We start from the raw sequence: 13,322 nt of genomic DNA, 5'->3' as shown, positions 1-13,322 counted from the left end.
ACTGAGGCGAGCTAGCAGTTTCACATCCTGACTCAGTCCCTGTAAACATCAACCAATCTCCCAACATTTTACCACAAGTTTGTTAAATTAGACATTTACTGAATGGAGTCTGGTCCAGTCGTGTGTTTATAGAGACAGTGAGTTCACAGCCAGCTACTGGACATCAACACTTTATTAAACCAACAGACAGGTGAATGCTGCTCCTCCATCACATCATTCCTGCTCTCTAAAACAGCCACATCCTGTTCAGGCCTTGGTGCCTCCTGGTTGTCTTTGGACCAGAACCTGAATAATAAGACCTGATGTTAGAAGTTCAGGCTCTGTGATCCGACCGGCTGCTGATCAGAGATCAGACCGTCCATCGACAGTCTTAGAAAATGCATAGAAGACAAAGATCTAAATGCCCTTAGAGAGAGCAGGCTGGGGGGACTAAAGGGCAGCGCGGGGAGTTGTGGGAGTTGTAGTGTAAATCCTGAGGGCATGTACACAAACAAACAGGAAGTGAAATGAGGTAAAAAAACATCACAGTAGGATGTGATGGATAAAACAGGGATGAAGATGAACTTAATGGGATTCATTTGAACTTTAATCAGTTTCTCAGTAGAAGAATGTCCGAACCGTCCCAGTCGGGCAGTAGTGGCTTGAATCAGCGACTGAATCATAGATCAGATTAGACACGTCGTCTTCAGCATCAGACAGACGAGCAGCAGCTTCTTACTGTACCTCACAAAATCATAGAAACAGTTGTTGCTATAACACAGGTCGAACAGAGCATCACCCCCTTCACCAAGCAGGATTTACCACACACGGCTCTTCGCGCGTGTCTTCTTGTGTTTTGGAATCCAGAACTAAAAATGCTGCAGTTTTCCCTGTGCTATTAAAACTCGATCAGAACTAGACTTGGACATAGGTCCACGTAGGTCAGAGCGAGTAATGAGGAAATACAGACAGAAAGGCTACGTCAGCACATCGGTCAGAGAAGAGCTGCAGACTCTTCTGAGGAGCTGGAGAAGAGCCGCTGCACGTCTGACAGACGTAACTGGAAAACTGGACAAGATGGAACATTTGATTTCTCATGACTCCAACAAATAAACTACCATTCAACCCAGGTTCAGTCTCAAATGAAGGATCAGGATTAACCTGCTGAACAGTTTCTGTTTGGACTGAATCATTTAGTCTGTGACGTCATGGTAAATGTCAGAAAAGTGTGAGAAGCTGAACTGAGAGAACTTCACTTATTTCATGATCACATTAGTTGCAGCAGAGTCTCAGACTGGGTCTAATCCAGCTTCTCACATGCTTTTGGACTTTGGACTGCAGGTTGGGTAAAACAAGCTGTCAGCGTAGATCACCTTGACGTGTGGGAAATTCTAACAGGCATTTTTACTCTTCTCTGACATTTGTAGACAAATCGATGAACTGCCAGTTGAACAGATAATCAGTAAATGTGTTGAAGCCTGATCTGAACACGGCAGAGACGAGATGGAGACGAGTCGACGTGAGGACAGTTTCAGTTCTGCTAAAGGAAACACTTCATGTTGTGTCTTTGACGTAAACCTCTCCTCAACCCAAACATCTGAGGTATAAAAACAACGAGTACAGGCACAAACTGTGGGTTAGGGTTAGGGGTCATGTCTGGGGGCGGGGTCAGGGGTCAGTTTGCAGGACGAAGGCTGAAAATCAAAACGAGGCACTTGTTATGATCCAGAGCTGCAGGTCGCCGGTCGTGTTGGCCACACAGTCCATGCTCCGACATGGCTGTTGCCATAGAAACAGGTCATCCATCCTGCATCCTCTCGGCTGTGTTGCCATAGCGATGCTGTCTTCATTGACACAGCTGGACCTGACATCTGAGAGTGTGTGTGTGTGTGTGTGTGTGTGTGTGTGTGTATGGCTCTGTTAGGCTTTTTTTTTCTTTAGAAGCAAGCAGGCAAATCAACCATCTCTGGTTCTATTTAATCTCTAATAATAATCTGAATAATCTGAATAATGTCATCGAGCATTTACATGTTCAGCTTTATAAAAATAAAAAAATCATTCCAGTGTTATTCACATGCTCAGGTTACACAGAAAAGGAATCACAGAACAGCGTTGGAGGACAGAACATGTGGTTTGCATACGATTTGAAATTCAGAAAGATGAAGGTGATGATGACGGTGACCTGGAGCCTGTATCATGCAGAGTCTGTGAAGCTGGAGGCCATTAACACCAAGTCATCGAGGCTGCATTCACATCACAACTGAAGTGGCTCAGTTTAGGTTTTTTCTCTGCAGTGTGAGCAAACCACATCAGATTTTTCCTGTCAGATCTGGTCCACTTATGTGGTCCTGGATCTGCTTCCTATCTGATCTGAGTCTCTGCGACCACTGTCAGAACAGTCGGATCAGGATTTGCCTCTCTACACAGATCACCTGCCTCAGCGTTTGGCGCCGGCTCCACACAGCTAAAGGAGCGCGACCACAGAGACCGGGTTCACACCTCGTTCTGTTGCTGTTCTTCACATGTGGATCAGTTCTAACTGATTCAATTCAAGTATAGGAGCTCAGCAGTTTTTACACCAGATCTGGATCCATGTCCCTGACAGACATGATCCATCAACGTCTGAGCGTTAACTGATGTGAGCGCAGCCTGAAAACCAGTCGGTGCAGTTCAAGGAATCATGTTGAGAATAAACTCTGTTCACAGAAAGAGGAGATGAAGAGATTCTACTGACCCGATCTGTATCAGAATCTCTGTGTCATGGGAACCTGACTGACTCATTATCATATCTGCCATGGAGCAGGCTAGCATCTGTTACTATGGTGATCCACCCAGGTTAAAGGTGCACCAGCTTTATGATACCAGAAACCAGTCAACACACTGCTTTGACTTAATGATACAGGTCTCGCCGACAGGTGATGATAAAAAATTAAAATTAAAATTGTTAACTGTGTGCAGCTGTTATGTCTCTGGCCAATCAGAGACCTCAAAACCCACCCACCAGCCAATCAGAAACAAGTTCTCTTCTGCTTGCTTCTTACTATCCAATCAGAAACAGAAATGTCTGCAGTCATCTAGTAAGATGTAGAAAGAGGCGGGTCTTCTCTCAGCAGGCCAATCAAAAAAGCCCTTATAAGTAGCCAATATAAAAAATGCCAATAATAAAAGAGAATGTCCTCATTGCTGGCCAATCAGAGAGAGAGCCCGCCTGCCAGTTCCTGCCCACTAAGCCTACTGCAAATCAGAACCTGTGTTATTCTCTGTGGGCTCGGTTTCAGCCAGGGGCCGGGAGCGTTGCCCTGTCGCCATGGAGACTCAGCTCTCCTCCACCCAGAATCCTCCCTCCACCCCGTGGTAGTGACGCTGGCTGCTGATTCGCTGTCAGACAGACACTCGTCGTTGTCCATCGACATGAGGAAGGAAAACGGTTCCCTCTGAGCGGCAGCCGAGCTCCCAGAGTGCTGTCCCCCCTCCCCCTGTCTGCCGCCGTCTCTCTCCCTGCTCCTGCTCTTCATCTCGCTCTTCCTCCCCCTCACTCGTCCTCCAGACTCCTCTACCTCCATCTCCTCCTCTAGCTGAAAAGTGTCCCAGGTTCGAGCACCATTCCTGGGTAAACTCCGGCTCCTCCTCCCCTGCTCTCTCTGGTTGTCCTGCTTCTTCTGCCTGACAGTCTGACTTCTCCTCCTCCTCTCCTCCTCCTCTTCCTCCCTCCTTTGCCTCCTCTCCTCCTCTTTTTGCTGCCTTCCTAACTCCTGCACCCTCCTCCTCTCCACCTCTCGTGCCTCCTCCTCCACTAGGTCCAGGTCCAAATCAGGAGGCACCAGTCCTCCTCCTCCTGTTCTTCGTTTGGTTTCTCCCTCTCTGCTCTTCCTCCTCTCTCCTCCTCCTCCTCCTCCCGTAACACCTGCACCTCCTTCTCCTCTCTGCTTGCTGACAGAGGCGGTTGTCATGGTTACCATGTCTACATCCTGCTCCTCTTTGTGTGAAGAGCGGGAGGAGGAGAGGGCTCCTTCCTCAGGGCCTGAAACAAACGCAGAGAAACAGATTATTGATCCGTCCATCAGATGCTACTGTGTCGTCTCTGTTCATGTTGTGATTAGATTTATTTATTTTTCGCAGTTTACTTGGATGGAAACATCATTTTTATTTTCTGTTTTACTGCTTCTTACATTTATATTTGTGACAAACCTCAGCATAGTACCTGTACTTCATCGGTGTAGTGTAGTATTCATTATCTAATGTAAAGACATCTTAATGTGTTCATTTTGATAACATGTAAACAACGTGTAGCCACTGTTCTTAACACGTTAAACCATATAATTAATAGCACGTGTACATTATTCACGTGTTATATCATTAACATGTTACATGACAACAGAACAGAAACAGCTAATGAATAACAGATTTCAACAGTGGTTAACATGCAGATGGAGCGACGAGAAAGTGAAGGGAATAAAAAGAGTGAGAGCAGAAAGTTACAAACCGCGAGTTTTCTGTGCGTCCGATCACGTAGAAACAGGGTTCGCCCTGTTTGGAGTTTGTCATACAGAGAGACAGGCTGGACAACTCCACTGAGGAAGAGGAGGAGGAGGAAAGATAGGAGGAGAAAAGACACAGTCAAACAGCGAGACAGCAGAAATCAAGAGAATCTAGATTCAGTGATGATCAACTCTGCTGGTGATGTAAAGCTGTGGTTGAGTCAGGACAGAGGTCACAGAGAAGGTCACAGAAAGAGAACCATATTCAAACAAGTCCAGACCAGAGTAGAGACGTTTCATCAGTTCTGACTGACGGTGGGAGGGGAAACGTGTGATTTATACACTGTGCAGAAGTTACACATCCTAACCACTAGTGGGCGACACAGCACGTTTCAATACCTTTTACTGAAATCACTGCACTGCAGAAAGAGAGGAGACGTGAGAGGACGTGATCAGTACGACTGCTGTGATGCTGCTGAGTCGACCAGTCACAGAGTAGCTACAGTTTGGGGAGGTGTGTGTAGCTGGCCACACACTTGTGATTTAAACGTCATCAGTGAGTCACAGCACTGCATCCATACATGTGACTGTAGTGGGCTCAGAAGCACCACAGGTGAAGTACCTGAAACTCTTCCCCTGTCAATCAGAACCGATGAAGCTTGTTCTCGATTCAGATGCCACCAAGAAACAACCAACTTACACCTCGACTATTTCAGGGAGCAGATGTTAAATTAAAGCAGATAGAGAAACCAGTCACCTGTGTGCTCAGGTGTATCAGTACTGGACTGTTCAAGTCTCACCGTAGTCGGGCACGTATCCGTTTCCTTTCTTGAGGACGAGGTGGATTCGATGTCCTCCTCTTCTAATCTGCTCCACAGCCTGACTGTGAGTAATTCCTGCTGTACTGTCTCCATTTATCTCCACCAGCTGATCCGACACCTGACAACACAGGTGCAGCTTAATTCAACATCACAAACACATTTCCAACGTCTGCTCTAGTCCAAAATGTCTCTGGTGATTGTTCAACCTCAGTGAAAAAAAACCCCGTTCGCGAGGAGCTCGCCATAAGCAGGATCAGCGCACCTGAACGTATTCACAGAAGCATGAGAAGAATCTGGAGTCAGATCAGAAAGGACAGGTGAAAACCAGCTTTTATCTTTATCTGGTTCCTGCGCTAACAACATTCATTGGACCATTTAGTGGGAAATATTTAGGCTGGATGATGAATGTTTGATGCTTATTACTTAAATTTATGAAGGACAGAATCACGTACTGGACCAGACGGGTTTGACAGGAAACCACCGAGCTGGGTTTTAGTGTGAACTTGTGTTAAACCTCCTTTCGGTTCGTAGTGTTTAGGGGCTCAGTGTGGTCTCCACAGAAACAGTAAACTGCTATTATTGTAGTATTATTGTTATTGTTATTATTATTATTATTCAGGTTTTTATGTTAAATCATTCTGTTTGTGTTGAGCAGGGAGAAAATGTTCTGTAATGAATTAGCAGCATTTACTGATATTAAAGTGTGTGTGTTACTGTTTGGGTGTGTGTGTGTGTGTGTTTGTGTGTGTTTGTGTGTGTGTTACTGTGTGTGTGTGTGTGTGTGTGTTTGTGTGTGTGTTACTGTTTGGGTGTGTGTTTGTGTGTGTGTGTGTGTGTGTGTGTGTGTGTGTGTGTTTGTGTGTGTGTTACTTGTGTGTGTGTTTGTGTGTGTGTTTGTGTGTGTGTTACTGTTTGGGTGTGTGTTTGTGTGTGTGTGTGTGTGTGTGTTTGTGTGTGTGTGTGTGTTTGTGTGTGTGTTACTGTGTGTGTGTGTGTGTGTGTTTGTGTGTGTGTTTGTGTGTGTGTTTGTGTGTGTGTTTGTGTGTGTGTGTTACTGTGTGTGTGTGTGTGTGTGTGTGTGTGTGTGTGTGTTTGTGTGTGTGTTACTGTGTGTGTGTGTGTGTGTGTGTGTGTTTGTGTGTGTTTGTGTGTACCTGTATCTTGTTGCTGCGTTGGGCCGGCCCCCCCTCCATCAGTCCCAGTACATACAGTCCCATGTTGTACTCGCTGCCCCCCCTCAGAGAGAAGCCAAAACCTGTAGGACCTCGTTCCAGGTCGACGCTGTAGAACCTGGACTCATCCTGAGGGAGACAGACACACTATTGCTGATACTAAAACTAATTCTGTTAGTACTGCTGTGGCAGAAATAAATACGTACTTCTAACTACTACTACTACTACTACTAAATCCGTAGTATTTGTACTTTAGTGATGTTTTCCCATTACTGCATCAATCACTACTTTTACTTTTGGTACTGTGAGTACATTTTCATACTACTTGTGTACTTTAACTTCAGTACTCTTTTGAATGCAGACGTTTTTCACAGAGTACTGATTTATTACTACTCATATTATTTTAGAATTACCACTATAACTACTAATATTATTTCCAGTGGTACACCAACTACTACATGCAGATACTAGTAATATACAGATACCTTCAAATCCTCCACATTTCCTCTATAACATGCAGTACATTTACTGCTACTACAGGTAATACTCTCTCCTGTGGTCTCTCCACTAAACTAACTAGTACTAAAAGTACTAACACTACTGTAAAACTTTAAGTAATGAAAATAAATGTGACAGTGACCTTTGACCTTGCTCTGGATCCTTTAATCATTTGGCCGTCAATGTCCAAGTCTGCTCCTTCTGACACAGAGGAGGGATCTGTGGGCGAGGGGGGGGGCAGTATTAGACGCAACCGTCACAGGAACCTGACAAACGTGTGTGTGTGTGCGTGCATCATACGGTGTCTCGGCGTGATGCTCAGTCTCAACGTGTTCCCGGCTCTCCTCAGGATCTGGGCCAGGTCTCGGTGCTGCAGACCTCCGACCGGCCGACCCTCCACCGCCTCCAGCTGGTCTCCAGGCTGAATCTGGCCGCTACGAGCCGCCGGGCTGCCGCGACGCACCGTCACGAACCGGTGAGACATCAGAGAGGGGGCTACAGAGAGATGGGGGGTCACATGGTCATATATCAGCCGGTCAAAGGTGACAGTGACCTCTGACGTGTAACCGTGCCAGATTCTTTGGTTCGGTGCCGTGGGAGCTGCTCGATTCAGTTTGTGGATCTGAAATTTACCAAGAAATATGTGGGAATCCCTTTGTCTCGAGATGCACGAGGTTCTATTGTGTCAGTGAGAAACTACAGCAGCAATAAAAGGAGAGAACCAGTCAGATCAGTTTGAAAACCAGTCCAGTCAGAGTGGAGCGGGTAAAGTCCAACACAACACAGAACCACAGACTCACTGGAGACCAGGACCTGAGTGTTTCCTCCTGATGACACTCCTGTCTGACAGCTGGACAAGTACCTTTTATTTGCTCTCACTTTATACTTTGGGTTTGTGCTGCTTCAGAATCCCCATAATTTGATTACAGAACCTTTACACATGATTCGATTCGAGGCTCCAGGACGATCTTACTACTGAACACCATCTTCATCAGACTGACTCACTTTGTAGCTGTTGCTTTCTCTAATAATCTGAAAAAGTATTTTAATGTTGAGTTTCTGTTTCAACGTGACCACCAGGTGGAGCCAGAACGAGTGCATCACATGATGATATGATCCCTGTAGTCTGTGGTTTTGAACTGGGGTGGTGTCGGTCCAGAAAACTGGTTTTCAAAGGGATGAAAAACTCAGTGTAGCTCTGCTCTGAACTGATTTTGGGCCTGAACAGGGAGATAAACAACATTTGTCTGAGGCTGCCAAATCCATCCCACACACCTGATCCAAACCAGTGAGGAAAGCTCGGAGAGGGAAGAGGGAGGCGACTTCTCAGAAAGATTTTCTGCCTCAGAGACACTAGTCACTGCGAACAAAGGAAAAACAAAACCATTTCTGCTCTGACAGATCCGAGGTCACAGTGAAGAGAGAGACACATGGACGCTGTTTCATCAGGAGAAAGAGACTAAACCAGGAGAAAGAGACTAAACCAGCAGAAAGAGACTAAACCAAACCAGGAGAAAGAGACTAAACCAGAAGAAAAAAGAATAAACCAGGAGAAAGAGACTAAACCAGAAGAAAGAGACTAAACCAGAAGAAAAAAGAATAAACCAGGAGAAAGAGACTAAACCAGAAGAAAGAGACTAAACCAGGAGAAAGAGACTAAACCAAACCAAACCAGAAGAAAGAGACTATACCAGAAAAAAAAGAATAAACCAGGAGAAAGAGACTAAACCAGAAGAAAGAGACTAAACCAAACCAGGAGAAAGAGACTAAACCAGAAGAAAAAAGAATAAACCAGGAGAAAGAGACTAAACCAGAAGAAAGAGACTAAACCAGAAGAAAGAGACTAAACCAAACCAGGAGAAAGAGACTAAACCAGAAGAAAGAGACTAAACCAGAAGAAAAAAGAATAAACCAGGAGAAAGAGACTAAACCAGAAGAAAGAGACTAAACCAAACCAGGAGAAAGAGACTAACCAGAAGAAAGAGACTAAACCAGAAGAAAGAGACTAAAACCAAACCAGGAGAAAGAGACTAAACCAGAAGAAAGAGACTAAACCAAACCAGGAGAAAGAGACTAAACCAGAAGAAAGAGACTAAACCAGGAGAAAGAGACTAAACCAGAAGAAAAAAGAATAAACCAGAAGAAAGAGACTAAACCAGAAGAAAAGAGACTAAACCAGAAGAAAGAGACTAAACCAGAAGAAAGAGACTAAACCAGAAGAAAAAAGAATAAACCAGGAGAAAGAGACTAAACCAGAAGAAAGAGACTAAACCAAACCAGGAGAAAGAGACTAAACCAGAAGAAAGAGACTAAACCAGAAGAAAGAGACTAAACCAAACCAGGAGAAAGAGACTAAACCAGAAGAAAGAGACTAAACCAAACCAGGAGAAAGAGACTAAACCAGAAGAAAAAAGAATAGACCAGCAGAAAGAGACTAAACCAGAAGAAAAAAGAATAAACCAGAAGAAAGAGACTAAACCAGGAGAAAGAGACTGAACCAGCAGAAAGAGACTAAACCAAACCAGGAGAAAGAGACTAAACCAGAAGAAAAAAGAATAAACCAGGAGAAAGAGACTAAACCAGAAGAAAGAGACTAAACCAGAAGAAAAAAGAATAGACCAGAAGAAAGAGACTAAACCAGGAGAAAGAGACTGAACCAGCAGAAAGAGACTAAACCAAACCAGGAGAAAGAGACTAAACCAGAAGAAAGAGACTAAACCAGAAGAAAAAAGAATAGACCAGGAGAAAGAGACTAAACCAGAAGAAAGAGACTAAACCAGAAGAAAGAGACTAAACCAGGAGAAAGAGACTGAACCAGCAGAAAGAGACTAAACCAAACCAGGAGAAAGAGACTAAACCAGAAGAAAGAGACTAAACCAGAAGAAAAAAGAATAGACCAGGAGAAAGAGACTAAACCAGAAGAAAGAGACTAAACCAGGAGAAAGAGACTGAACCAGCAGAAAGAGACTAAACCAGAAGAAAAAAGAATAAACCAGGAGAAAGAGACTAAACCAGAAGAAAGAGACTAAACCAGAAGAAAGAGACTAAACCAAACCAGGAGAAAGAGACTAAACCAGAAGAAAGAGACTAAACCAGGAGAAAGAGACTAAACCAAACCAGAAGAAAGAGACTAAACCTGTAAACTCCGACGCAGTACATGACACTGGGCTGAACAAAGAGACTGAAGTGGACTCAGCAGGACTGAAGTAAACAGGATTCATGGAGAGGGGAATGAACAGGAAGTTTAACTTCACAACTTTAAAACAGCTTTAATGTATCAAAGAGTCAAAGGTCTGTATTTAAAGCGAACAGTCCTGGGAGGGGGAATGTTAGCGTGAGCTGATAAAACAAAGTGCTGAGTCTAACATGTTGAGAGTAAGCGGAGGAGGAAACATGAAGCAGCTGAGAAAGAAATGGAACAGCAGGAGCAGCGGGGTGATGTTATCCAGACCGACAGCTCGAAGTGGAGAGGAAACACTGACACTGTCTGTGCAGCTCTAAATATAGCCAAACATCACAGCATCTCCCTCTGCACGGCCGCTCGTCTATAGACATCTTTTAACTGGAAATTACTGGGTGTCACACCCATACAGCTCTGTCCATTCACTACTATGATGTTTCCTTTATTTATGACACCACGTGTTTGTCTGTTTCGGTTTTTGAATCTTCACTCATTATAGAACGTACACAAGCTTCATGTCCACACATAAGAACCAAATGTTCCCAGTTAATGTAAATGAAAACATCTTACCTACAGCATCATGTGCTGCTGTTTAACATCAAGATATCGACTTCAATGTTCTTAAAGAGTCTCATGGTTGGGTTCAGCGTATGGATCGGTCACTTCACACACACAACCAAGACCTTCCTCTGACCCGAGTGCTTTTCTTCAGACCCAGGTTCTGTTAATTAATGTAGGTTCATGTATGTTTCCTACAGGAACTAATGCCAGCTGCAGTTTAGGTTTAGGTGCGTTGCCATTTGTTCACACCTTGACTCATGTGACCTTATGTAACTCTAAAGGTGTGACTCCAACACAAATACCTGGGACTCCCAGTCAGGCACAACACACGAAGACTTTCACATGAATCATCTTCAGGAACCTGAAGTCCAGGAACAAAGAGCACTTTTTTGATCCACTGTGAACCAAACAAACTATATATTTAAAATAAAGTCTGGAGTTTGAACGTCTCCATTAGAGACAGAACAGAGGCCAACTCCAACGTGAAATGTGAATTTTAAAAAACAGACTGAATCATGTTCATTTCTTAAACACTGCACGGTGTCGTGTTCGTCAGGTTAAACCTGATGCACCTTTCTGAGAGCTTTGTGTTGAGGGTTCTTCCTGAACATTTCCTCTGTTCACTGTGTGAGTTTAGTTCCCTGCAGCGACTCTATGAATCATGTATAAGAACATTTGGTAAAAACTGTTCTGCCGACCACAGCTTCTGCGACTCCAGATGGAAAAGCCAATAAAATATTAACCTGTTGAGGTAAAACCCAGCTCCACAGCTCCTCAAACAGAAACTGCCCTCAGCCTCTTTGCTGTTGTACCACCACCACCATCGTCGTCATCCAGGCTCTTTGAAAAGCTGAAACATGTTTTCAGAGACATGTTCTCCAGGAGAAATCTACCTGTGGAAATCAGGTTTCTACGATCCCTTACCCTGATCACAGTAACCAGGTGTCTGTTTCCGTGACAGTATCAAATCAGTAACTGGAGAAAGACGACTGGAGCCAGGATGCTGAAGAGCAGATAAACACAGAGGGAGAACTGACTGTTATGCTGCAAACGTTATCTTCATCAGCATCTCTACATGTAGCAGCAGCTAAAGCTGTCAGAGAACAGACACTGAGTATGTCACCGTGAATTTCTCCACCTCAGCTCCAAACACGCACAGCTCAGTTGGTGAATTATGGATTAAAGCTTCTATTATTAGAGAGTTGAAAGTTTATTCTGCTAAAACTAAACTACACACAGCAGTACTGTATTAATACAAATTACTGCTTATTCAAATAAAGTACTTTTATTTAGCTGTTTCAGCAGGGGCTAACAGTAACTTCATTGGAGAACAATGTATTTTCATAGATAATCTCTTCTTCATTGCTCAACATTTAAAGGAATGCTTGTTGTGGCTATATCATACAACAAAAGAACCAAAGCGAAGTGTCCCGACCCTTTGAATGACCTCAGCACACCTGTGGTGTCTCTCACACCGCTCTGGAGTGATGTTGGTTCACTCGTATCCAAGTCTCTTCCACATGTCGGTGAAGATTCTCAGTTGTCCAGGTGAAGTTATCTGGATGTTGAGTCATGGTAACTGGTAACTGGACTTCCTTTTGTTAGGTTGAAACATTTCACTACTCATCAAGTATCTTCTGCAGTCTGAAGAGAGTTGGTTAGAGACACAGATTTATCCTCCAGGTTTGGTTTGACTCCACCCATGGACTGAATAGGCTCGTTAGGTGAAACAAAGGATGGGGAGGATGTGATACTCACCCCTCTGTCAACCGCTCTATCACCTGAAGTGGGTCGTTAAGTGAGGGGGTGTTGATTTGCACAAGCAACGCTTCCCTCACCCCTCTCTCAAACCACTTGTCCTCTTTGTCCAATATGTGAAGGAAGAAGAAGAAGTGTGGAAGAGGCCCAGAAAACCCACGACACTTCCTCCTTCGGCATTCACTGACTTCTTTCCACACTTTGGGTTCAGTCTTTTCCCAGTTTAACGACGGACATAATGTTTCCCATCGGACCCAAATAAATTAAACTTGCTTTCATCACTAAATTGAACTTTGGACCAACTCTCCTGTATCCACCCAACATGCTCCTTAGCAAAGGTGACTGACTGTCTGTTGACACTCCCTGTATCATCCTGTCCTCGCTTTCATTTGTCTTTGTGGACGAGTAGCCTTCTTGGGGACTTGTATGAATTTGTGACGTTGTAAAGATGCAATATTCTGGGAATCACAGGTTTGATAACGACCAACGTCTTTGCTGTGGCTGATAGAGTCATCCCCTTGTCCTTAATCTGGACAACCTGCTGCCAGAGGGTTTCAGTTACTTTAGAACGGCTCACCATGTTGCAAAGTCAGTGAAAACTGGAGGTTTGGCTGCTAGTTAAACAGGGTTTGTCAGATAATTAGTAGCACCAACTGCTAAATGAACACCAATAACGGGGAGGTATCTGAAAGTGTTTTCTAATTTCTAATTTTCAAATATCTCATTCAAGTTTTTTATATTTTTTATATTCTGAAGCACCTTCTGTGCTTCAGAATCGATGTAACTACTGAAATATACTTAATATGCTGCTGTTTTACTCCTGTTCAAAACCTTTTTATTGGGACTAAGCAGGGACCTTGATATTTAGGAAACT

General features: G+C 44.0%; 1 protein-coding gene across 5 annotated transcripts in view; it reads right to left on the bottom strand.

Annotated features, from left to right (window-relative positions):
• Nucleotides 1-2,002: 2,002 nt before the first annotated feature.
• magixa (MAGI family member, X-linked a) overlaps nucleotides 2,003-13,322 on the bottom strand; it is a 31,447-nt gene continuing 20,127 nt past the window's right edge. For 4 of the 5 annotated variants that reach the window (XM_026368542.1, XM_026368540.1, XM_026368541.1 and 1 more), the window contains 5 exons: nucleotides 7,249-7,443; nucleotides 7,091-7,167; nucleotides 6,433-6,579; nucleotides 5,258-5,396; nucleotides 2,003-4,000 (listed from right to left, as the gene is read on the bottom strand). In XM_026368542.1, coding sequence (XP_026224327.1) covers nucleotides 3,171-4,000; nucleotides 5,258-5,396; nucleotides 6,433-6,579; nucleotides 7,091-7,167; nucleotides 7,249-7,443 — 1,388 coding nt within the window. In that variant the 3' untranslated portion in view covers nucleotides 2,003-3,170. Of the gene's footprint in view, nucleotides 4,001-4,462; nucleotides 4,551-5,257; nucleotides 5,397-6,432; nucleotides 6,580-7,090; nucleotides 7,168-7,248; nucleotides 7,444-13,322 lie in introns of all 5 variants that reach the window. The other variant, XM_026368543.1, reaches the window with a different exon arrangement.

This window comes from Anabas testudineus, chromosome 7 (genome assembly GCF_900324465.2).
Source record: "Anabas testudineus chromosome 7, fAnaTes1.2, whole genome shotgun sequence".
Taxonomy (NCBI): Eukaryota; Metazoa; Chordata; class Actinopteri; order Anabantiformes; family Anabantidae; genus Anabas; species Anabas testudineus.
The sequence above is the reverse complement of the archived record's forward strand: the minus strand, read 5'-3'. Positions and strand labels throughout refer to the sequence as shown.